Consider the following 26655-nt stretch of genomic DNA (forward strand, 5'->3'; position numbering starts at 1 on the left):
TTCCTGTTTCCTCCATATCAGTTTCTCTGATGGAATTTAGGTAATTAAGGGAGCTACCATTTGATTTTTATGGGGGGGCTAGGATGAAATTTGAAAAAAATAGGCAGGACAGGAGTTTTGAGTAAAAAAAAAGGCAGGATGTGACACTTGCAAAAAAAAAAGTCAGTCGACAATTTAGGTAAAAAAAAGTCAGGATAAACTAAAAAAAAAAAAAAGGCAGGACCGATTAGAATGAAAAATAAAAAGGCAGGACAGAGATTACAGCTAAAAAAAAAATGCAGGACAAAATTTTTCATCCTAGCCCCCATAAAAATCAAATGGTAGCTCCCTAACAAATAAAACTGACAGTATGTGATATTATCATGAAGAATGAAAGAAGCATAACAATTGAAACCTGAGCTCTAAAGTCAAATTTATAAAATGTTTAAGGAATTCTTAAAAAAACATTTTTTAAAACATAAATACAAAACTGTAGGGTGAATCACACATATAAATGCATACATGAAATGCATCTATCTTCTTTTCTGCTATTGTTGGATCGACAGTGGCTTTAAACTGACTGGCTCTGGCACCAACAACTCTCTGTATAAGGGCAGTAACTGTCCTTTGCTGAACATCTGCTGGGACTCGTGAGTATAACACATCCAGTGAAGGAAATTCTATTAAAGTATAAATATATGCAATTGAAATGATAAATAAGCATATTTAATGCTATGTCTATGAACATTAGTAGACCCTAGTTTAGTTAGACAATTCTTTTTATTTTTAGTACTCTATGATGTCTATTTAGATATTTAGAAGTATCATTGTTATCTGGTACAGTTTGAAAATTACAACATGGAAGTTTACTCACAATAGAACTGAAGATTCAGGATAAATAACTCCTTTACATTATTCCAGAAGACGGGGTAAATATTCTGTCTAAATAAAATTAAGACTGAATTCGAAATTTGAGTTACAAATAAATTAATACACTATAAAGTTTAAATAAAGGGTAAACATAATCTGATGTTCAGTGGTTGTCGTCTGTTTATGTGGTTTATAAGTGTTTCTCGTTTTTCGTTTTTATATAGATTAGACTGTTGGTTTTCCCATTTGAATGGTTTTACACTAGTAATTTTTGGGGCCCTTTATAGCTTGCTTTTTCAGTGTGTGTTGAAGGATGTACCTTGACCTATGTTATGATATTGTAATTATTATGTTTATTTATGTTGGCCTAATTTGTGTTGTATGGCCTGATAGTTGTTTACCAAATAATCTTATAACTGTGCAGTTTAGGAATCACTGGAACAATCACAGAATGATTGGAACTTTCTAGAATGATCCTTATAAAAGATGCGTAATTTAAACTTCTACGTTATTCCAGAAACTTCCGTTGTAACTTTCCAGGATTTTCCACAATGTTCCATTATAGAGTGTTCTAGAATTTTCCATGACAACACTATATTATACAGACACTAAAGTTAAACTCTCATAATTAAACTTGGACATAGACATTGATAGACATTAGTATTCACAGCATTTGGATTGACACTTTTATTCTACAAACAACATCATACTGGATTGTGACATTAGTAGTGAACGTAATATTCAAATTGGATTCCGAAAGATTTCCGGATACAGATAAAGATAACTGATTGGACTCATATTTTGACAGTTAAGTTAACAGTAATATTTGTGTAATACCTTTTGTAAACTTTTGTATATTAAATATTGTTAAATTTTATTATTGATTTGTGTCTTTTGTTGGCTACAATTTAAAGGCGATTTCTGGCCGTAACAGAAATTGGGGGCTCGTCCTGGGATCTTAAAAATATTTTATTCAAAATTTGTTTAGTATTTGTATTATAACTAGCCAACAAAATTCTACAAGTGGCATTTGATGCTGGTAAATTTTTGAAAACGCCAGACCTGGAGAGTTTTGATAATTTAAAGAAAGACGAATTAGTGTTGCTTGCTAAACATCTGCAGTTAAATTTTAAAGTATCTATGAGAAAACAAATTATAAAAAATTTGGTTATAGACAAATTAGTTGACGCAGAAATTTTAGGTGAAGAGGCTCTTGAACTTAAGGTCGAAAATGTAGATGCCTTTAAATTAAAACAGCTTGAATTAGAACATGAATTTAAATTAAAACAAGCAGAACTGGAAATGAAGGAAAGGTTAGAAATGGAAAAGAAAGAAAAAGAAGATGAATTTAAATTAAAAGAACTGGAAATGAAGGAGAGGGAGAAAATAAAAGAACTTGAAATGAGAGAAAGGCTAGAGATGGAAAAACTGAAAATTGAAATAATTAAAGAAGAAAGCAACTCTAAAGTCCTATCAAAATCAGATTATTTTGATGCAGCAAAAAATATACGTTTGGTTCCCAGATTTTGTGAAAAAACAGTTGATAAATATTTTCCACAGTTTGAGAAAATTGCTCGTAATTTGAATTGGCCAAAGCCGTATTGGACTACAATGCTACAAAGTGTTTTCGAGGGTAAAGCCGCTGAAATATACTCTGCACTTCCATCAGAAAAAAGTTCCGATTATGACACGGTGAAACAGGAAGTTTTGAAAGCTTATGAGCTAGTACCAGAAGCATATAGACAGAAATTTAGATCTTATAAAAAGTTTGATTCACAAACCTATGTGGAATTTGCTCGGGAAAAAGAAGATCTATTTGATAAATGGCTTACTTCAAAGAAAACAGATAACAATTTTGATAACCTAAGACAATTGATGTTATTAGAAGAGTTCAAACAATGTGTTCATTTAGACTTAAAAACACATTTAGACGACAAAACTGTTGGGACAATACATGATGCAGCTGTAATTTCAGATAATTATACTCTTTCACATAAAAGAAGTTTCAAGGGTCAAAATGTTAATACTTCCAGTGGAAATTACAAAAATCAAAGCACTGAGCATACTGATAGTAAGCCTGTTCCACAGAATAAGAGTCAGTCCAGTTATAATATGTCTAGTCCAAAATTTGATACTTTTGAGAAGAAGTCACTGACTTGTGCTTATTGTAAGAAGATTGGTCACCTGATGGCTGATTGTTTTAGACTCCAGAAGAAGAATGAACGAGATAATAAGCCGAAGACCAGTGCTTGTACGACACCTTATATTACCAGTACATTGGAATGCCATGCGCGTCAGGCTTTTGAGTCCAGTTTTTGTGATTACATGGAGGAATACAAACCCTTTATGTCTGATGGGTTTGTTTCTATTGTTGATGATACCACTCTTCAGCCTATTAAGATTTTACGGGACACGGGAGCTTCTCAGTCATTTTGTTAGAAGGTGTGTTGCCTTTGTCCGAGAAGACTTCTGTTGGTGCCTCCGTTTTGTTACAAGGTGTAGAGTTAGGTTGTATAGATGTTCCTCTCCATCGAATTTATCTGAAGTCAGATTTGATAACTGGACCAGTTGTTGTGGGTGTTCGTCCTAATCTCCCTGTTGAGGGTGTTACATTATTGCTAGGAAATGATCTAGCTAGGAACAAAGTGGTTGCTGAACCAATTGTTACCAGTGAACCGGTGGTGGATTTTAAATCACCTGAAGATGATGCTGAATTGTATCCAGCTTGTGTTGTTACTAGGGCGATGGCTAGAAAACAACAAAATGAGATTTTGCAAGAAGACAAGTTTGATTACATGGACCTTTCTGACACTTTTATAGCTGACATTGAAGGTCCTGGTAGCTCAGAAAAGGCCATTACAAAACCACCTAGTGTTAACAAGAATGTTATTATGCCATGGCCAGACGTTACCAGCCATTCATTAGACCGAAAGAATTTATTTGAAGAACAACATAAAGACCCTGAGGTTCTTCAGCTCAGCCAGAGAGCTCAACCACAGGAGGAAGCAGACAAAGTGGCCGAATGCTATTACCATCAGGACGGCATTTTAATGAGGAAGTGGAGGCCTCCTGATGCTACCCCAGAGGAGGAATGGAGAGTGGTGTACCAAGTGGTGGTGCCTAAAGTTTATAGGCAAGAAATTATTGGTCTTGCCCATGACACCCCCTTGGCTGGACACTTAGGTATAAGGAAGACTTGCCTAAAAATATTGCAACATTTCTACTGGCCCAGACTTAGAAACGATGTTGAAGAATACTGCCAATCATGCCATATATGCCAGGTTGTTGGTAAGCCTAACCAGAAAATACCACCAGCACCTCTTCTGCCTATTCCAGCCTTTGACGAACCTTTCAGCAGAGTTCTGATTGACTGCGTTGGACCTTTACCAAAGACCAAGACTGGAAATGCGTATTTATTGACGATCATGTGTACATCCACTCGCTTTCCTGAAGCTATTCCGCTCAGAAATATCAAGACACCTACTATCGTCAAAGCTTTGATCAAATTTTTCACATTAGTAGGACTTCCTAAGACTATACAGTCCGACCAGGGATCAAATTTCATGTCAGGTTTATTCCAGCAAGTCGTATACCAGTTAGGGATTGCTCAGTATAGATCAAGTGCGTACCATCCAGAATCTCAAGGTGCCTTAGAACGTTTTCATCAAACATTGAAGAACATGATTAGAACTGTTTGTCTTCAATTTGACAGAGACTGGGATGATGGAGTTCACTTTCTACTTTTTGCAGTCCGAGAGGCTGTTCAAGAATCCCTTGGATTTAGTCCCTTTGAGTTGGTATTTGGCCATACTGTAAGGGGACCGTTAAAATTGATTAAGGAAAAGTGGCTTACTGAACATAATGACTTGAATCTTTTAGACTATGTATCTAGATTTAAAGAAAAATTGTATACTGCTTGTCAAATTGCTCAGAAAAACTTAAAAAATGTACAGAACAAGATGAAAATTTGGTATGATAAAGATGCCAGGGATAGAGTTTTTGAGCCTGGTGATAAGGTACTTGTATTTTTGCCAGTCCCTGGACATCCTTTACAGGCTAAATATTGTGGTCCTTATACAATAGAGAGTAAAATTAATGATTTGAATTATATTGTAAAAACTCCAGGTCGGCGCAAACAAAATAGAGTGTGTCATATTAATATGTTAAAACCATATTTTGAGCGTACTAATGTTCTATGTGATAGTAAACCAGTTGCCACTTTAGGCATGGTTAAATTTGAGAACAATCATGACAAACCAGATGTAATTGAACCACCTTTTAGTTCTAAAACTTTGGAAGAGACAGTTAGATTGAAAAATTCAGAAATTTTGTCAAATTTAGACTCAAAACTTGCACATCTGTCTTTTGATCATAGAGAAGAAATAAAAACTTTGGTATTTTCTTTTAAAAATCTTTTTCCAGATGTGCCAAACAAAACCACTGCTGTTTGTCATGATGTTGATGTAGGAGATGCTTCTCCAATTAAGCAACATCCTTACAGGCTCAATCCACTCAAACTTGAAGTTATGAGAAAAGAAATTAAATATATGCTTGACAATGATATTATTGAGCCGAGTAACAGTGAATGGAGCTCTCCTTGTCTCCTTGTGCCAAAACCAGATAAAACTTTTCGTTTCGTGACTGATTTCAGAAAAGTAAATTCAGTCTCAAAATCTGATTCCTATCCGATTCCAAGGATAGACGATTGTATTGACAATATTGGTCAAGCAAAATTTGTGAGCAAATTTGATTTATTGAAAGGTTATTGGCAAGTTCCATTGACACAGAGAGCTCGTGAAATATCAGCTTTTGTTACACCAAATGGCTTATTTCAATATACTGTAATGCCATTTGGCATGAAAAGTGCTCCAGCTACATTTCAAAGAATGATCAATAATGTTATAAAAGATTTAGACTGTTGTTATGCTTATATTGATGATCTTATTGTATGTAGTGATAGCTGGGAACAGCATTTAACACATTTGTATGATACTTTTGATAGATTGTCACATTCAAATTTGACTGTTAATCTTGGTAAAAGTGAATTTTGTCAGGCCACTGTTGATTATTTAGGGCATACAGTTGGCCAAGGTCAAGTAAAACCTATTATGGCTAAAGTGGAAGCTATTTCCAAATTTCCACCTCCTACAAATAGAAAACAACTTATGAGATATTTAGGCATGATAGCATTTTACAGGAAATTCTGTTCAAATTTTGCTACTGTTGTTCAACCATTGACTCATCTTTTACGAAAAGATTCTAAATTTATCTGGAGTGAAAATTGTCAAAAAGCTTTTGAAAATAGCAAATCACTTTTAATTAATAGTCCAGTTCTGATTACTCCAGACTTTGAAAAACAATTTAAACTTGCCGTTGATGCAAGTGATGTAGGAATTGGAGCTGTTTTATATCAAGAGACAGATGATAATGTTGAAAAACCTATATCATATTTTTCTAAGAAATTAGATAAACATCAGAAAAATTATTCAACTATTGAAAAAGAGTGTTTTGCAATGTTGTCAGCACTTCAACATTTTGATGTATATTTGAATCCCACTGTTTATCCTATTCTTGTTTATACTGATCATAATCCTCTCACCTTCATGCATAAAATGAGAAACAAGAATCAGAGGTTGACTAGGTGGAGTTTATTGTTACAGGAATATGATGTAATTGTAAAACATATTAAGGGTAAAGATAATGTAATAGCTGATGCTTTATCTAGAGCTTATTAAATCACTTTGTATATATTATGTATTTTTGTTCATATTATTCATGATAAGTTTTTGTTACACTAAAACTTCTTTTAAGGGGGGAGGTGTTATGATATTGTAATTATTATGTTTATTTATGTTGGCCTAATTTGTGTTGTATGGCCTGATAGTTGTTTACCAAATAATCTTATAACTGTGCAGTTTAGGAATCACTGGAACAATCACAGAATGATTGGAACTTTCTAGAATGATCCTTATAAAAGATGCGTAATTTAAACTTCTACGTTATTCCAGAAACTTCCGTTGTAACTTTCCAGGATTTTCCACAATGTTCCATTATAGAGTGTTCTAGAATTTTCCATGACAACACTATATATACAGACACTAAAGTTAAACTCTCATAATTAAACTTGGACATAGACATTGATAGACATTAGTATTCACAGCATTTGGATTGACACTTTTATTCTACAAACAACATCATACTGGATTGTGACATTAGTAGTGAACGTAATATTCAAATTGGATTCCGAAAGATTTCCGGATACAGATAAAGATAACTGATTGGACTCATATTTTGACAGTTAAGTTAACAGTAATATTTTTGTAATACCTTTTGTAAACTTTTGTATATTAAATATTGTTAAATTTTATTATTGATTTGTGTCTTTTGTTGGCTACAATTTAAAGGCGATTTCTGGCCGTAACACCTATAATGGTTTACTTTTATAAATTGTTATTTGGATGGAGAGTTGTCTCATTGGCACTCATACCACATCTTCCTATACCTATTGAAATCTTTACAAAATTAGTAGAATTTCACATACCTTTTGCCTCACCAACACAAACAAGTAGAGTCAGTACAATCAACATCATTTCTGTTAAAAGACAAAAATCATTGGTGCAGATAATTTTTAGACAAGTTTTCAGTAACTAGGGGTACTCTTAATTTGGTACTGTTTGTGTATCTTTTACTTTGATAACTGTGTACTTATGTCATACTGTTACATTTTTGTCTAACTTTGAGGAGACTTGATGAATCAAGAATATGTCAGGCCTACCCCATTCGTTAAGCGTGTGTCAAAAGCAAGGAGTCTTTTTTTCAGGGGTTGTTGTTTGTTGCCAGTTCATTATGATTTTCAGTTTTATGAAATAATATGTTATCTTTAATCAGACTGATAGCTTCTTTTTTCTCTCCATATTTTATTGACCTTTATTTATTACTATAATATATGGATTTTGCTCAATGTTAAAGACTCTGCTGTGACCACAAATTGTTAGATCTTTTTTTCAAATTTTAGTATATGAAAACATGGACAAACATGTGTGTCCCTCTGGCACAGTCGGTGTGGACATATATGTCCCTCCGGTTGCAATAGGGTTAAGGTTCATCATAACAAAACCACAAATTAATATCATGAATATCACTCTTTAAACAAACCTTGAAATTACACTTGATACAGACAATTCTCAAACACTGAGTTGGAATACTTTGAATACCAAGAATTCACTAGCCTCATGTATATTATTTAAAATCTAAATGCATTTTGTGTTTCAGAGAGATAAAATACACCTTATCGCTCATCCCAGCTGACCCAGCAGCTTGAAATTTTGACGCATACAACAATCACTTTTCCATTGTGGCGCCAGATATTTTGGTTTATGACATCAAAATTTTACAGGAACCTGTGTGATATCCAGTTATGACAGACAAATAGCGATAAGTTGTATTGTGAGGAATTTTCATGGGCATATTTTTTTTTTGTTTCTGCAGGAGATGTGCAAAAATAAGTCCTTTAAATTTTCTTTAGATGCCCCTCTCAGTAAACATGGTAAAAGATGCATTTTATTGAATGATAGGGACAATAGATATCTACACATAAACAATAGGCAGGCGTGGATCCAGGGGGTTGGGGTTCCAGTGGTTGGAACCCCCCTTTTTTTTGCACGATCAATGCATTTGAAAAGGGACATGTAGTTGGAAACCCCCCTTTTTGTCCTGGGTTAGGAACCCCCCTTTTTAAAATGGCTAGATCTGCCCATGATAGGTGATTCCTTGCTAAAGTGGACAGTATTATATGTGTTTTATTTTCCATCTTCTTCAGTGTCAGTGATAAGGAAAAAAAAATGCCCATCCAATCCAAACACAGTTTTATCTATTTGAAACACCCAATGCATTTAAAGGTTTTACAAAATTTTCCAACTGCAATCAGAGTATTATTTACTTGTCATTTAAATGGATTGCTTTACCTTGTTATATAAACTTGTATCCACCTTTTGTTTATTTAGACAATACTGAATAAAATGCTTGTCATATGTCGTTGACCGTTGATCGTTTTCATATTTTTGATAGCAACGTATTGAGATAAGGGAGAGAAACATAATGATAATGATTAACTTATATACTTCTATTGTAATTTTCTCCTTCATTAGGTGCACTTCATTGGTGACACCACAATTATTATGCACTGTAATTATGGATCTGCCTTGTAATATCCTCCTCAGACAAGATGAAAATTCTGCTATATAGTTGTTTTCTAACTGGCAAATAACAATATTTTGTTTACAGTACTAGTACAACAGGAATGCTCATACATTTGTATCTGCAGCATTGACTGAATGCATGTGTTCCTTTATTTCTGATATCTTTTGAGTTGACTAAATTTTAAATTACTATCGACTTGGTTTCTTGACATATACTAGTCAACAAAAAAAACGATACACAACTTTTTTTCAAATTAAAGATGAAGTTTTCCGTTTATAGGACCAATATTGAAGGTAGTAATACTTTATGACCCTAGAAATATAAGTCCTTTTAAAAAAAAAAGATTTTGCTTTCATGACCTCATTTGGCGAAATTTAATTTTTTTTTACAATAAACAACAATTTTAAAAACAGAAGTTCCAACTAATGATGCCTACCTATAAAGGTAAAGACAATGTTTGCCATCATTTTTTTTTTAAAAATCATACATTTTTGTCGTTTATTTGTAAATCAAAGTTCGGCCCCACAAGAAATCGTTAAAATGTATACATTATCAATTGATTTACCATAGACAGTATGTGTAAAGTGAAATTCAAAAAACGATAATCTAACGTGTATGGTTTCTTTTGTTGACTAGTATATATTTCTAAGGGTTACAATTACTGCGGCATTTATTGTGTGCAGTTTTTTTCTATAGAAATAGTCATTATAGTGTCATGTCTTTTTTTTTGCATATTAATAGAGGGGCTAAAAGGTTTTGCTCATTGTTAAATGCTGAACAGTGATCTACAGTTATTGGTTTCTGTGTCATTTGGTCTCTTATATCGTGTTGTCTCATTGGCAATCATACCACATCTTCTTATTTTTATACATGTAAAAATATATTTTCATCTTTTTATTTGCATAATTCCAGTACTAGTATTTAATTTATTGTGTAGAAAATATAGTACATGTAGCTTAAATTCCAGTATATAAATGTTTTTTAATAGTTCAAGAATTACTGTGGACTTTTTTCCATTTATAAATTTGGACACAAAAGGACACTGAATATCAACTTTTTGTAAACAATTTATTGTGCACATCTGAATATGTCACAGTATGCCTCACTAGAAGAAGCTTGGATGGAAACAGAGGTAAAAAAAGTTTTACCACAATACCCTCTCCTTTGGAACAGGGTTATAATGCCGGACATTGAAGTTTTTTTATAAGGTCAGTTTTGCAGTTAATTACTATTTATAAGTACATGTTTGTACTAAAAGAATGGAGAAGTAATGGTGTAATAAAGCTTGACGAAGGCATTACTCCACTTCATCTTGTCTAGAGAACTCTTGTTAGGTATAAATGCTTGTCTAACGAGGGTCACAGGACCTTGTCCCCAGATTTAAACATCAATAAGCACTTGTCTTTATTGGATTAAGAGCTATTATAAGTAAAATTGTTGAAAAGTGTGCATGTCAGTTTGACACCTATTTTAGACATGGCTCATGGATTTTTCAAGAAATCGGATAGGCAAGTTTTTTTCAGATACATAAATTGATGTTTGTAATACTCGGTCTGTAAAATAAATGTATGGTCTTCATGTCTATTTTACCTGCATCTTATTTTAATTGTGTACTGATATTAGAGGATTGCTTTATTTTGTGATTTTAACTCATTCTAAGTTACTTTTATAGGTAAAAGTTATAGTATTTGGTCTACATGTTTTATATGTGTACATGCTTAACATAATCTCATTTCCATGGTTTAGATTTCAGTAAAGTTATGATGATGGTTTACTTTTTCTGTTACAATAAGTAATTGATAAAGTATCTGTAAAATCCTTGAAAATAAAAATATTCTTTATGACAGTGGTAATTTGACCTTGTCCAAACGTTTATTAATCAGTGCTTGGCAATAAGGGAAACCATTCACATTCTTTAAGTAGAAATTAAAAGTATTTGTGATACTTTGATCAGCCACTTGAACCTGATTTCCATAATCAAGTGACTCACATCTGTATAATTCTGTAATGAACTCAAATATTGCTGAGTAAAATTTATCCAGGAAACATCAAATTGTTTTGTTTGTAATAAGATGTATGTTAGTTTCTCTTTCACCTACTGTGGATTCATTTTGTTTTCGTGTGTGTCAATATTCGTGGATTTTGAAAAAGTAACATTTTTGTGTGCTATGGATTTTGTGGTTTGGACAAAGTCTGCATACCAGCATATATGTTATTTGTAAATTGTTGATTCACCAATAACCACAAAAATTGATATCCAACGAATAACAGAGTTTCAATGTCCCCCGCTTTGCACATGTTTTATCTATCCAAGATACAAGGGCAGTAACTAAATAATTTAAAACAATGTTTTTTTGTTCTTTAAAATACTTTTTTAAAAATCTTAGAGATATGAAGGCTTCAGTGTAAGAAATGTAAGCTTCCAAGCAAATGCAATGCAATTTCTGTTGTAACTAATTTTTCCAAGGGGCATAACTCTATAAATATAAATTTGATCAGCCATGATTTTCAAAAATGTCGATTAGCTGATATAAACCTATGATATCGGTTTCATAAAATTCTGGCAGGTGTGAGAGTGCTAACAATACACCTTATCGCTATTTGTCCGCCATTACTGGATATCACACAGGTTCCCGTAAAATTATGACGTCACAATACAAAATATCTGACGCCACAATGGAAAAGTGATTGTTGTATGCGTCAAAAGTTCAAGCGGCCGGGTCAGCCGGGATTAGCGTAAGGTGTATTCATCTTTCCTTATAACCAATATATCTAATGGACATAACTCTTTATAAATAATTGATCTGAACTGATTTTTCAACTCGTCAAAGACATTCCTGATATAATAAAACCTATAATACATATTTCATAAAATCTGGCAAGAATTGTAAACATTAGCGCGCTATATTGTTTTTGCATGACCTGTTTGTTGAACTGTTCATTATTAAAAAAATAAAACACTACACAAGTTTTCTGTCTTTTTACTTCAGTTTTAGCTGAAACATCTATAATATGCACGAATGAAGAATAGCTACTACATTTATATACAGGCAGTGACTAGTTGTAACACAGCAATGAACTATCACATTGTATAATGATTAAATGAAATATTACAAAAATATTCTCCTATAAATAAGTGAAAAAATAAATGATTTACTACCATATAAACACCATTCTGTGAAAACTTAATTATAAAAAAATATAGAAAAATACAAACTTGTCCTCACTATCACTGTTAATTACTTAGTTAGGGAAGGATCAAAGAGAAGATAACTTTGTTATTATTGAATAACGGGATAATTCTGTTCTTTAGTTTTGTAACTGCCAAAATTAAAGTATTAAATTGTTACAAGGAAAATCATGTAAAACAAATATGATGTATACTTGAAATGTTTTATATTTGTCACTCAAACCAAGACTCATTATTTATCACAAACTAAAAAAAATCCAGAGATATAAAAACCTGCTGATTTAACTGTATTACAGTATTTATTGCCCTTTTTCTTGTGACACAAAAGGATTTGGTCCCTTATGCATGTAATTCTGTAATTAAATTATGGTTTTAATATGTGAAGAAAACTTGATTTTACCGCTGCTATGTTATAGTTCAACAAGAACTGGGGGAAAAATGAGAAAATATACACAATTGCTGAATAGAAATAAGTTAAAAATTTATATACAATGTATGCAAATATGAAAAAGAGAAAAATATAAGAAAATATAAAAGTATGATGTACAGCATTATCTAATTTCAATCTTATTATCTTATGAAGAGAGGCTTGTGATACTTTTGGAAACCTTTGTTTGATATTTTGGAATTGAATAACGCTTTATGGTTTTTAAATTTTATTTTGTATTCTTAAAGGTGGCCTAAGGCGGCAGTCTTAAAGTATAAACAAATGATGGACTTTTTCTCCAAATGTAGTTTATTCCCCATTTCCATTCTCAATTTCATATCATGCAATTTCCAACAATATTCTTGTTTAAAAACAAGTGACAGCAGATTTTTCTATGGAAAAGCACTAAATATGCGACTGGAATTATTTATACTAAATTATAGAATTTTGAAATAGATACTAGAGCATAAGACTTATCAAATACTTTCACACATCAAGGAGAAAAAATACCAGTTTACAATTGTTGTTTTCTTGAAACATAACATATCAAAATAAATAAATTTACAGTACAACCTTTTATTAGTCTTCAAAATTTTAATTACATCCAATTATTATTCGAAGTCATTTAAATTTTTTGAATTAATCAATTTCTGCATCTATATTTTAAATTGTGTTTTCGTAAGATAACAAAATACAAAATGGAAAATTGGAGTTCAGATATAAGAATAGTTGCATACTCTTTCATTTACAAATGCACAAATATTCCTGCAATTCCTTCTAAGCTTTTAAATTTTTCTTTAAATTCAATTTCCCTGAAACATTTTTTCTATTGGAGAAATTAAACTGTAAATCAAAAATTTGTAAGGGTTCCGCGGAACCCAGTGTCTCGCCTATTTTTGCTGTAAATCGCAGGCTCAACAACAATGAGGAAAAAAATCAATAAAAATATTCCTCTTGTTACTATTTTATGATTGTAAGAAAATCTAAGTCCATTTGAAAGTAAATTACAGAAAAAAACAGAGTAATCTTTTTACAAACTTTACTTCTGGATACAATCTTATGATCATAAATAAGGTTATTTCCAAGTTTGGTACAAACCCAGGATAGTTTAAGAAAGTTATTTAAATTTTAAAAACTTTAACCACAGAGTGAATGTAATGGTTCCCTGCAGAAAAAACTAAGTCCATTTATAAGTAAAATACGGAAAAAATTGAATTTTATTTTTACAAAATTTACTTCTGGATACTATCTTATGATCATAAACAAGCTTCTGTCCAAGTTTGGTACAAACCCAGGATAGTTAAAGAAAGTTATTAAAATTCTAAAAACTTTAACCACAGAGTGAATGTAATGTTTCCCCGCAGAAAAAACTAAGTCCATTTATAAGTAAAATACGGAAAAAATGGAATTTTATTTTTACAAAATTTACTTCTGGATATTATCTTATGATCATAAACAAGCTTCTGTCCAAGTTTGGTACAAACCCAGGATAGTTTGAGAAAGTTATTAAAATTCTAAAAACTTTAACCACAGAGTGAATGTTTTGTTTCCCCGCAGAAAAAACTAAGTCCATTTATAGTAAAATACGGAAAAAATGGAATTTTATTTTTACAAAATTTACTTCTGGATACTATCTTATGATCATAAACAAGCTTCTGTCAAAGTTTGGTAGAAATCCAGTATAGTTTAAGAAAGTTATTAAAATTTCAAAAACTTTAACCACAGAGTGAATATTTGTTGACGCCGCCGACGACGCCGACGACGACGGAATGTAGGATCGCTTAGTCTCGCTTTTTCGACTAAAGTCGAAGGCTCGACAAAAATGTCTTGAAAAAAAATATGAATAAGAACCAACATTCTTTTTTGTCTATATTAAATATATATTTAACCTGAAAAGCTTTGGGAAATTTAGAATACAATGTGTGTTAATAATTAAAAAAAATTTGTAAGGGTTCCGCGGAACCCAGTGTCTCGCCTACTTTTGCTGTTAATCAAACACTCATCAAAAATGATGAAAAAAATCAATAAAATTATTCCTCTCGATACTATCTTTTGATTGTGAGAAGCTTCTGTCCAAGTTTGGTAAAAATCCAGGCTAGTTTAAGAATCTTAAAAATGTTTTAAATACTTTAACTGCAGACTGTATGTAATGTTAACTGGAAGAAAAACTAAGTCCATTTATAAGTAAAATACGTGAAAAATGGAATTTTATTTTTACAAAATTTACTTCTGGATACTATCTCCTGATCATAAACAAGCTTCTGGCCAAGTTTCTTACAATTCCAGGATAGTTTAAGAAAGTTATTAAAATTTTAAAAACTTTAACCACAGAGTGAATGTAATGTTTCCTGGCAGAAAAAACTAAGTCCATTTATAAGTAAAATACGGAAAAAATGGAATTTTATTTTTACAAAATTTACTTCTGGATACTATCTCCTGATCATAAACAAGCTTCTGGCCAAGTTTTGTACATTTCCAGGATAGTTTAAGAAAGTTATTAAAATTTTAAAAACTTTAACCACAGAGTGAATGTAATGTTTCCTGGCAGAAAAAACTAAGTCCATTTATAAGTAAAATACGGAAAAAATGGAATTTTATTTTTACAAAATTTACTTCTGGATACTATCTTATGAACATAAACAAGCTTCTGTCCAAGTTTCGTACAATTCAAGGATAGTTTAAGAAAGTTATTAAAATTTCAAAAACTTTAACCACAGAGTGAATATTTGTGGACGCCGCCGACGACGACGACGCCGACGCCGACGGAATGTAGGATCGCTATGTCTCGCTTTTTCGACTAAAGTCGAAGGCTCGACAATGACAATTTCTAACTATCAAATTAAGGATAACAAAGTTATTTTATCAATAGTACCAACAATTTAGTCAGGGGCGGATCCAGCCATTTTAAAAAGGGGGGGTTCCTAACCCAGGACAAAGGGAGGGTTCCAACTACATGTCCCCATTCAAATGCATTGATCGTCAAAAAAATAGGGGGGTTCCAACCCCAGAATCCCCCCACTTCCCCCCTGGATCCACCACTGATTTAGTGGATATATAAATAGCGGGAAACCTCTATCATAAGTACATTCTATCAGACATGCTACAATGAATTAAACAATGAATTAAGATGTCATGGACTGTAATGAGATAATGACAATGTGATATACAGCTGCTTATGATTTTGAGATCATTTTATAATAAAGTGAAAATATGGAGTACAATAAACAGATTTGACTTCCACATTAAAAAAAAAGTTATATTTTTTTAATTTAGCAAGTTTAAATAAATTGTGAAAAACAATTTGACCCATCATTCTGTTGGATGTCTGCTGAACTTATGAACTATGACCTCACAAAGAACTAATATTTCAGATATTTCAGTCTTATCTTGCCAGGAAGTTTTGTTTGTTTGTTGTACTCCATAAATGTGCATACAAAAGACAATGACTGCAGCAGATCAATACAAAAATATACAGACATAACAATATCACATGATTACAACAACTGCCATATCTAATTTTCAAACTTCTGTACACAGTAACAATATATACACCAATCATTTAGTAACATCAAATATAAAGTCATTTCAAGCAAAGTTTTTACCCCTCCCCTAAAATGTTTACGTGTAATATAAGAATAAAAAAAATACTCCTAGCCTTCTTTATAGCATCATTTTCATACTGATTAAGTAGCACTTACAGGTATTTAAAAAAAGTTTACAATAAAACCAAATACTAAAAGCCTTGAACATTTTTGTATATAACTTTGTCCATATAACAATAAGAAACATGTAAACGGACAGTTATATTACCACTTGCTTACATTGATTTTATTAAAAAAAAATAAGATTAAATTACCAAATATGTGAACTGTCGAATTTATCAAAATGTTAAAAAAAAAATATATAATATTATACTGACATCTAACATTTCCTTAATCCACAATATATGGTTAAGATACCGTAATATTTTGCAATCTTTTGATGAGCTTATTCATTTGTTTATTTTGTAATCTATTCGTTCAATAATTTCCATTGGCCTTAATTCTCACTTAAAGCATTAGATCTGCAGCATCAGTCAGACCTTCTGTATGAATGCTTTACAAATGAATATTATATGGTCAAATGAATATTACTGGATATACACAAAAAGATTAGACAAGACATTGAATAAATATTTTAAAAAATCACAGCCACAACTTACACTTTAATAGAGCACTACACAATTAACACAGCACTGATACTACATATTAAAGATTTGGTTTGAAAATTAGATATGGGAATAATCTCATAATAACAAACAAAATGCCATTTAACATAATTTAATTAATTAAGACATCATTTGTCTCTAATACACCGAAAATTGAAAGCACCTAGTAGTTAAGTATACATCACAGTCAAGTTTGATTATTATCCCATGTCTATTTATAGAATTATATTGATAGATTGGGACTAATTTCTATTTACAATCAAAATGGCCACAGTGATTCCTTTGCCCATAATAGCTCTGTTTATTTGCAATTTATGGAATGACTACAGAGATTTGCTAACATTTATCCTAAATTTGAGCCTTCATACTATAAGAATTGTGCATTTTGGAAGCTAAAATCATTTTACTATACATGTACATACAAGTTTTAGAGTAATAAAATACATTAGAATTATTAAAATGAAAATATGAATATTATCAGTCAGTTCCTCTGTAAAATGAAAATAACTTTCATTACTTATTTGCATATCACTACTCAGGAACATATATATTAACGTTAGATATACTGTTCCCAGCACTACTCCATGAAAAATCCTAATAAAAATAGGATGAAAAAGATGGATTCGATATAATATGATACTAACATGATTAGTTCCATCTTTGACTATTCTGAATCTTATAGAATTTGTTTACATTATAGATTTTATATCTAAAAACAAGTTTTGACTAAACATGAAAATAGGATGACAGCTGTTCTAGTAATAGTTTGATGAAGAGGAACAGACTAATGCTTATATTGTCTTTAATTGGTGTAATAATGCTATATAAATCACAATTACAATACGGTGTAAATAAAATGATCCAACAACATTTATACATTGATTTACTGATGACAATGTATATTAGAATTGATAATCACAATAATTCAAGCTAATAATTCTATAAATCACTGAAGAATACAAAGCTGCACATGAACATATTTGGAAGTTATAATACGTATTAGTCTTCAAGATGAAGTTGGTTAACAGTTTCATGTGTTAATGCCTTGTTTTATTACATACTGGTTTCACAAACACTCGAAATGAGGGGATTTCCTTTCTTGTAATGACCCCTTTCTTTGCGGCATGATTGTTTTTTCTGCAGACTGAGGATGTAACCGGTCAGGTGATAAGCCTCTCCGTAACAATGGTGAACTTGGCTCACAACTTTTTGGTCTAGTAAAAGAATGTTTGCGAGACAGATTTGTTGGTGGAGACGAATTGGTTCCCGAAGTATTAAGTTGTGATGGAAAAGTTTGTTGTGGCATATTTGAGGTACCTGCATGATAAACAGCAGAAGATTGTGTAAAAGCTAATGGACTAGGACTTCTGGTGGGTGAGGGTGGCAATGGTGAGGGTGAGGGAGTCCTGGCCAGAGGTGAGAGAGGAATATTATGAACTGATTTCCTCCTATGTGGTGATTTCAAACTTCCTTGTTTCTTGTGTTTGGCTAATCCATGCAGAGAACTTGGTCGACCAAAGTGAGATGAATTACTTGCTGGAGAATTTGGAGTACTTGAACTAGGTGAGCTACTGTTGGAAGAATTTGCTGCAGAAGAGTCTGGTGACCATGGCATTTGTATAGGAAGAGAGCGGGATGACCGAACCATTCCGTGGCCACTGTCACCACAAGACCAAGATTTACTAAAAGCTGATATGCTGTGAGATCGTCCTGTTGGTGGTGGTCCTGGTGGTAATACAATGTGATCAGTCTTTTTTGTACTTAGTCTTCGAAATAAAGATCTACTTTTCTTTTTCTCAGTATTTTTCTCCTTTGCACTTTTCTTCTTAGTTGCTCTACGAGCCATTTTCCCTGGATGAGCACGTTTCTTTCTGACCATTGTTTCTATGCCTGATTTTTCAAGTGGAACTGTTCTGACTCGCAGTTCCTTCCCACTTTTTAGAATCATTTTTACAACATTAGTGTGCAGTAGACCATGAATCAGCTCATCATTTACATGTGTTATCAGATCACCTGGACGAAGGCCGGTTTCATATGCTGGACCATCTTGCTCGACAGACTGAAAAAGAGATTTTGTATCATAATTAAAACTATGCTGCTAAACCTGTATCATTCAAATTTTCATTAACTATGCTGCTAAACCTGTATCATTAAATTTTTTATTAACTATGCGACCTCTAAGAGGTAATGTTTGGTGAAAATTTCTTCTTGGAGTGCTGTCTCATAAAAATGTTCAAACATTTTTTTGGTATGCAACTATAGACAATTAAAAAAAAAATAGTGGCACTTTTTACTCATTTCAGTTAAATATGGGAATTTAGACCATCTAATTTTTTTACAAAGAAACTATGCCTAGTTGCTTATATTTCTTTGCTTGAATAGTCATAATTTTAATAAAGAAGACTAATTTAACGCTCTTTGAAAAATTTAGTTAGGGTAAGCATGTAAATTGTTTTTGTACTTAGGGAGCGGATTTAGGAGTCCATTATTGGGTTCATATGTCACATATTTATTGTCTAACTTGGTTGGGTTTTCTATAACTTATTATTGATGGAATATATACTATTCTATATATATCAGGTTATTTTTAGGGGTGCAAATTTTGGCTAATTTTAGCAGTGAAATAAAACATCTGTATTGTATAACCCCACTATAATTTACAAATGGCTAATTACTAATTAACAATAAGTTTGTATGTTAACAAGGTACGGCTCAATTTTATTTCAAGCTAAATAAAATCTGTGTGATCAAAGAGAGATTTCAGTTATATAATATAAAATAAAATTGTCACACTTAATGCATCTTCAAGTATAAACAAATTGTTTTGAAATTTCTTAATACATGTACAGCAAAAACGTATTTTTTTATACACAAACAATTGATTTCTAGATATTGACGTACAGATTCAAGATACAATAAACAATTCATGCATTTTTTGTTGTTGTAAACATTGGTTCTTTTTGAAGAAAAGTGACAAATAAAAACAAATCGCAACACTTTATACTAATTTTTTTAGGTAAATCATGATAAGGCCAGGTTTTTTTAATTTGTTGGTTTACGGATTTTTGCCATGCAAAAGTCAGATCGGCTATTCTTTCAAGACAGAAAAATATGCAAAAATATATTTAATTCACCTTTCTAACAATATGTTTGGTATGCTAGTTTGCAATCATTTCTTAAATTCAGTTCGATGAAATATAATTTCTCAGCTGTCATAAACATCGCATGATATCGTCTAATAATTTCCTAAAAGGGGGGTTGTGTCCACGGACAAAGACGAAATTAAATTGTCATTTCACAAGCAAGGAAAAAAAACAGATCCATGTAGCTCTTAATCAATTTCAGCAAACTTGGTGAATAATGATCTTCAAGCACGAAAAACTGATAAAGAAAAAATTACAAACACGTCGTACAAAAATAAGTTTCAACATTTGTGTCAAAAACATAATACTCGTCCACTGAAAAAACGAGGATATCGGGTTCAGTTGTCATGCATTCCCACTTTTTATATCCAATTGGAAGATATTTTTTTATTATCTATGAAACAAGAACATTTTAAATGATTTGTTTATATTTAGTACTTTAACTTGACGTCTTCCACGTTTTGACAAATCCTTTTTCTATGAGATAATGCATCTTAAGAAATGATGACAAATACGGGAAAGGAACTTATTGCATAAATGGTTTTGAACACAAGTTTCGTTCACCAAAATAATTTGTGCAAATGACATTTCAAGGTCAGTCATGATTGATTTGTCTATTTTTAGATACGTAAACATACTGAATACGGACTATTTTTGAAGTTTTTTTATTTTTTCATAACACAAAGTGGTATCAATTCTGTTAGTGTTTAATGCATTTCATTTCATAAGAATAGTTAATTTATTTTTCAAGAATAATATATTTGTTAGGGTTGGCTGGAATAAAAAAAGCTTGAAATGTCAATTTTATTTTTATTCTGCAAATCAGAAAAATAGGGTCGGCGAATTCAAAAAACCAACAAATTAAAATACCCTGGCCTAATCAGGATCTTTATTTTGTATTCCCTAATAAGGTTAAGAGCCATTGGTGTTTCATAAGAAGCAGATTTCTTAAAAAGTGGTGGTCCTAAGGTTTTGACCACCAAAATTTGCAAAGGACCGACACAATTTTAATATTTTGCAATAGAAATAATAGTGAGGACCACCAGGGGGGAAAAGATTTCAGGAACTCTTAAGAAGCATGATAAGCTTTGAGACTATGATGTGCGATATGGAAAATCTAATCAGTCTTACCACCAACAAGACCTGTTTTCTTTGTGTCATCCTATTTAAATAATTTAAAGTATTACTATGAAATATTCAAAAGTACACTTAATAAAAGCGCTTTCCCGGATTAACCTTCATCACTCAAAGCCAGCCATTTGAAAGTCAAGGATGAATCTGTATCCAAAGAGGTGAAGATCTTGATATGATTCTTAATTAAATTGAGAATGGAAATGGGAAATGTATCAAAGAGACAACAACCCTACCAAAGAGCAGAAAACAGCTGAAGGCCAGCCACCAATGGGTCTGAAGAACAGTTATCCAAATAACACAGAGATATGTCTCACCTGTATGTAATTTTGATAGTTTAATGCAAAAGATGAATTAAAAGTAGCAATACTTAAGCATGTTACTATGCAAAACTTTCAAGTCAATGAAATTCTTCAGAGATAGGACCAAATAATCTCAATGGAAATGAGACAAGCAACAATGTTAAAACAAAGTCTTACCAAATCTCATTTTGATCCCAAAAGTGTTTTTTTTTTTTTTTAACTGACCTTTATCAAAATGTTCAATGTGTAATCTATGCCAAAGTTTCAAAGTCAATAGATCATGACTGATAAGGTGTAGTCCAAATATCTAATTATCTTCATTGAAATGTGAAGGGCCAATACTCCTACAACTGCATACCAAATATCATTGACTTACCATAAGTTGTTCACCATAAACTAACCCAATGACAATCTTTAACATGCTAACTATACCTAGTTTCAAAGTTTATTGACCATGACAAAAAAATCTTCAAGGAAAAGAGATGGGTCAATGCTGAAACAATTGCATTACTCATAGTTCTCCTTAAACTGACCTACCACAAACTTTAACAAATGGTTGATGCCTTTGATTCCTGGACGTTTCAGGACAAAGCCTAATAAATACAATTTATTGACATTATGGTGTTGATGAATATCTATGAATCATGGCTGCATTTCAAATTTTAATTTTAGGACAAAGGAATTTCAGATACAAGATACTTCCTTGTGAATAGAAAATATAAACTTACTGTGACAATATGTTGTAAACTGTACACATCAGAATCTCCATGATACACACGAATACTGTTTATAGTAAAACCAAAACCTCTCGCTCCTTTATTAATTATCAAAGGTGGTTTAAGACTCCTAGCCAAAGGTGAAATGTCTCGTGAAGGGGACCCGTCTCTTGAACTGGCACTTGATCCTCCTGGTGAGGTCATTGGCTTCACCACAAATTCATCTAAAAATACAACTGCATTAAATAACTAACGGCAGAAGTAAGAAAGCAAAATTCTGGATCATAGCATCTTTGTTCTATAATAGTATCACAAAATTGCTAGTATTGTAAAAGCAATTGAAAATTGAATAATACTTCAAGTAAGAAAGGCTTATTTTAACTTATTTTTTATTCTATGACAAAGTCTTAATGCATAAGAGAATCAATTTAGAAATTGTGATGAATCATCTGGTTGATTATTGCATGACTTCACATGAAATGAAAAGAGGGAGAAAATCTTATGTTTTAGCCACTGCCTTCATAACTTTGAGGGGAGACATAAATCATTTGACAATCATCAAAAATTCAATATAGCTTATCAAAATCAATAATAAATTCTGTCAGAATAAAATCATGGACTGTTCAATGAACATTCCAGTTTGAATGGTTTTACACAGGTCATTTCGAGGGCCCTTTTTAGCTTGCTTTTTTGATGTGAGCCATTGCTCCTTGTTGAAGGCTGTACTTTGACCTACAACGTTTTTTTTTTTAAATTGTTACTTGGATGAGAGAGTTGTCTCATTGGAACTCATACCACATCTTCTTACAAATGTATATGTATATATGTCAAACTTACCATTAGGATTGATAAGCAATGTTAAAGCTGTTGCAGAAAGTGATTTCTGGATATGTTTCTTTGAGGAAGAGTTATGTTCCTTCTCTTTATTCTCGTCAACAGGGGATAATTCTGGGATGAAAATAGATACATTCATATTAACTGTAAGATTTTTTGTTTGAGATACAATTTCGAAATTCAACATTACTTTGGTTAAGTTTACAAATCAAGGTACCCTACCTACCGTGTTTTGTCAAGGCAATATTGATTTCAACATATAAAAATTATTTGAATAGGTTTCATTGTTGTTAGAAGATAACAGAAAAGATGCAAACAATTATAAATTAAAAGATGGAGCATTTCCTTTGAAACCATTGATATAACTTATTCATTATTTTCTATGTACAATTGCTATTGAAGGTGAGAATCAAACTCCTGAATTTTATGTCGATATAATATATACAAATATACTGAAAATTTAAATTCCATGTATAGATCATGTAAGCATTTCATGGTAAAAACATTTATTTATACACTGCACTAGCTTCATACAACATCCTATCACTAAAGAAATGAGATAACAGATTCTACTAGATGATCAAAATGCAATTTGCTATAGCATTTATATAACAAAATTGATATTGATATGTTAAAAGGACAAATGCCTTTTGATTCTGCACTTTAACACTAACTTGAAACCAAAACCTATGCTTGCAAAAATATCTAAATCACTGAACAACCTACCTTTAGGACTTGTAATGATATTGTCATCATCAGAAGAGATAGCAAACTTTGGAATCATACTTTTAATAGGTGGAGCTTTCTCTTTCCTGGCGGCAGTATATTCCTTTTCAGATTTGCCAGACTCTGGTGTGCTTGTCTTAGGATGCTGGAATCTAGGTGTGCTGAAGTACAAATAATACATTCAGTATTACATAAATCTCTTATACAGATCAATAGTTAAAAGACATTTTCTAATTCTATTTTTAATAAGTGTAGATCAAAACTTGTGTTTTTAATCATATTTTAATAATTAAGAAATTATTTAAAAGTATATTAGTTTTGGATGATGACCTGTAGCTGTTCATAAACTAATGTCCTGCTTACCATTCTGGTGAACTGAACACATCTTCATCCATTCTAATAACAGTACTATCTGTTTTATCTGTTGAGTCTGTACCCGTACTTAATGTCTCTTGTCTCATGATTGACTGTAGTTCTAAAGACGTGTCAGAGCTTTCTGATAGGTTAGAATCCTTTCTCTCTAAGGTTGCCCTATCTAACTGTAACATTTTACTTTTCATATCATCAACACTGGAATGTCTCCTTCTGCTTTCACCTTCTGGATTCTGCCTTCTACTTTCACCATCTTGATACTGAAGTATAAAATATATTGATACAGACTCACATTTAAATAAGACAAAAAAAAACAATGTTTATCAGATAAAGATTATTATTACAAATAAGTTGATGAAAATTACAAATTTCATTCAAATGAGCAAACTGCTTTGTTTCTAAATTATTCATTCTTCTTAATCAACATAGTCATGAAGTATAACCATACCAAAAATCAAACTAATCCTTATTTCACAAAATGGGTGTAGACTTGTTTCCTTAAATAATCTTAAATCAGCATTTCTTATTCATTTTGAATTTCTATAAATCAAAATGTGAGTAATTGAAGTTTTTTGGTTAAATAGCTTGTCAAATATATGGAGAGCAAAATTTATGAAAGAGGCTTAAAGTAGAGATAAAACTGTCTAAGATCAGCTTTACTTGATGGAGCTGGAATTCTTAATTTTTGTAAAGGTTGATATTGAATAACTAGAGGCTCTAAAGAGCCTGTGTCGCTCACCTTGGTCTTTGTACATATTAAACAAAGGACACAGATGGATTCATGACAAAACTGTGTTTTGGTGATGGTGATGTGGTGATGAAGTTCTTACTTTAATGAATGTTCTTGCTGCTTACAATTATCTCAATTTATAATGAACTTTGCCCATTAGTAACTGAGGAAATTATTTTGTAAAAATTTACAAAAATTAACCAAATTAATGAAAAGTGTTAAAAATTGACTATAAAGGGCAATAACTCCCTTAAGGGATCAACTGACCATTTTGGTCCTGTTGACTTATTTGTAGATCTTACTTTGATGAAAATTATTGCTGTTTACAGTTCATCTCTATCTATAATAGTATTCAAGATAATATCCAACCAGGTAATCCACAGGGCGCAGCTTTATAGGACCCCAGTGGTTGAACCCTGAGCAGTTGCGGCAAATTTGGTCACAATATTCAAGCTTGATTCTGTCTGAATTTGGATTGTGATCAAATTTTTGACATAATATAGGTTTTTGTCACAAAATTAATGTGGTCAAAGATCTAACAAATCTATTGCACAATACTGTGCAATTGAAGATTTCTTCTTGAAACTTTTCAAAATTCGAAATTTGAAAAATTTTGAAAAAAAAGGAAGCCCTTCAAAATTCGTAAACAAAAAATCCCCCCCCCCCCCCAACTTTTTGAAACCCCCTTGGAGCAATCCCCCTTAAACTCAATCCCATGCTTTCCATTGCAGTATTGAACCTTGTAGTATAATTTCAGAGAGATCCATACAATTACACATAAGTTATTGTCTTGAAACTAGAAAAATGCTTGTTTTGACCCCTTTTTGGCCCTTAATTCCTAAACTTTGGCCCCATAACCCCTAAAATGAATCCAAACCTTCTACTTGTGGTTTTAAACATTGCGATATTATTTCAGAGCAATTGAAATACTTCTACACAAGTTATTATCCTGAAACTAGAAAAATGCTTGTTTTGGGCCCCTTTGGGCCCCTAATTCCTTATCGGTTGGGACCATCATCCCCAAAATCAATCCCAACCTTCCTTTTGTAATATTGAACCTTCTGAAAAAATTTCATGAAGATCTATTCACTTAAACTAAAGTTATTATCCGGAAACCAATGTGTCTTCAGACGACGGCGACAACGCAGACGACGATATCATACCATTATACTATCCCAAAAATTTTTTGGGGTCGTATAAAAATTACAAAATTTCTTTAAAATTACCAATTGGGGGCAGCAACCTAACAACCAGATGTCCAATTCATCTGAAAATTCCAGGGCAGATAGATCTTGACCTAATAAACAATTTCACACCCTGTCAGATTTGCTCTAAATACATTGGTTTTTGAGTTATAAGTGATGAGAAAAGCTCACTTGGCCCTTCAGGCCAGATGAGCTAAAAAGTATCTTGTAAAAGGGCCAGGTGAGCTAAAAAGTATCTTGTAAAACACAGTCAATACCCAAGCACTGATTTCTAAGCTCATGATACTATCAATTACCAAACAGTTCAGAGGCAATTGTGTTTACTTAGTGGTTACATAATCAAGTGAATCAATCATTTATCATTACCTCATGTAGTTCCTCTATTTTACTGTAGACTTTACTATATCTAGGAGAACATGAATTAAAGCTATGGAAGAGAGAATCTTCTGGTTCGTCCTCAGTATCTTCTGCTGTCTCTATATCATGGTTGTATCTTTCAGAACGAGCTGTAATATTAATAAAAAATAAGTATAAATTTGTGCTAGCAATAATCACCTCTGGAATTTTTTTTTCAAATAGAATATGCATGTTCTTTAGGGAGGTATACTAATAATACTATCGATG

General features: G+C 32.0%; 2 protein-coding genes across 7 annotated transcripts in view; both read right to left on the reverse strand.

Moving 5' to 3' along the window:
* The window catches only part of LOC143047718 (alpha-N-acetylglucosaminidase-like), a 47217-nt gene extending 37996 nt beyond the window's left edge, over positions 1 to 9221 (reverse strand). For 2 of the 3 annotated variants that reach the window (XR_012969650.1, XM_076220943.1), the window contains exons 1-3: positions 8814 to 9221; positions 7391 to 7441; positions 502 to 659 (exon numbers count right to left, since the gene is read on the reverse strand). Coding sequence is in view for 2 of the 3 variants with exons in the window: in XM_076220943.1 (XP_076077058.1) it covers positions 502 to 659; positions 7391 to 7439 (207 nt within the window). In the remaining variant the exon portion in view is untranslated. The remainder of the gene's footprint in view (positions 1 to 501; positions 660 to 7390; positions 7442 to 8813) is intronic. The other variant, XM_076220931.1, reaches the window with a different exon arrangement.
* An 8708-nt stretch (positions 9222 to 17929) lies between these two features.
* LOC143047802 (microtubule-associated serine/threonine-protein kinase 3-like) overlaps positions 17930 to 26655 on the reverse strand; it is an 84791-nt gene continuing 76065 nt past the window's right edge. For all 4 annotated transcript variants that reach the window (XM_076221087.1, XM_076221069.1, XM_076221079.1 and 1 more), the window contains 6 exons: positions 26398 to 26537; positions 24088 to 24356; positions 23725 to 23885; positions 23002 to 23112; positions 22177 to 22388; positions 17930 to 18931 (listed from right to left, as the gene is read on the reverse strand). In XM_076221087.1, coding sequence (XP_076077202.1) covers positions 17939 to 18931; positions 22177 to 22388; positions 23002 to 23112; positions 23725 to 23885; positions 24088 to 24356; positions 26398 to 26537 — 1886 coding nt within the window. In that variant the 3' untranslated portion in view covers positions 17930 to 17938. The remainder of the gene's footprint in view (positions 18932 to 22176; positions 22389 to 23001; positions 23113 to 23724; positions 23886 to 24087; positions 24357 to 26397; positions 26538 to 26655) is intronic.

This window comes from Mytilus galloprovincialis, chromosome 1 (genome assembly GCF_965363235.1).
Source record: "Mytilus galloprovincialis chromosome 1, xbMytGall1.hap1.1, whole genome shotgun sequence".
Classification (NCBI taxonomy): Eukaryota; Metazoa; Mollusca; class Bivalvia; order Mytilida; family Mytilidae; genus Mytilus; species Mytilus galloprovincialis.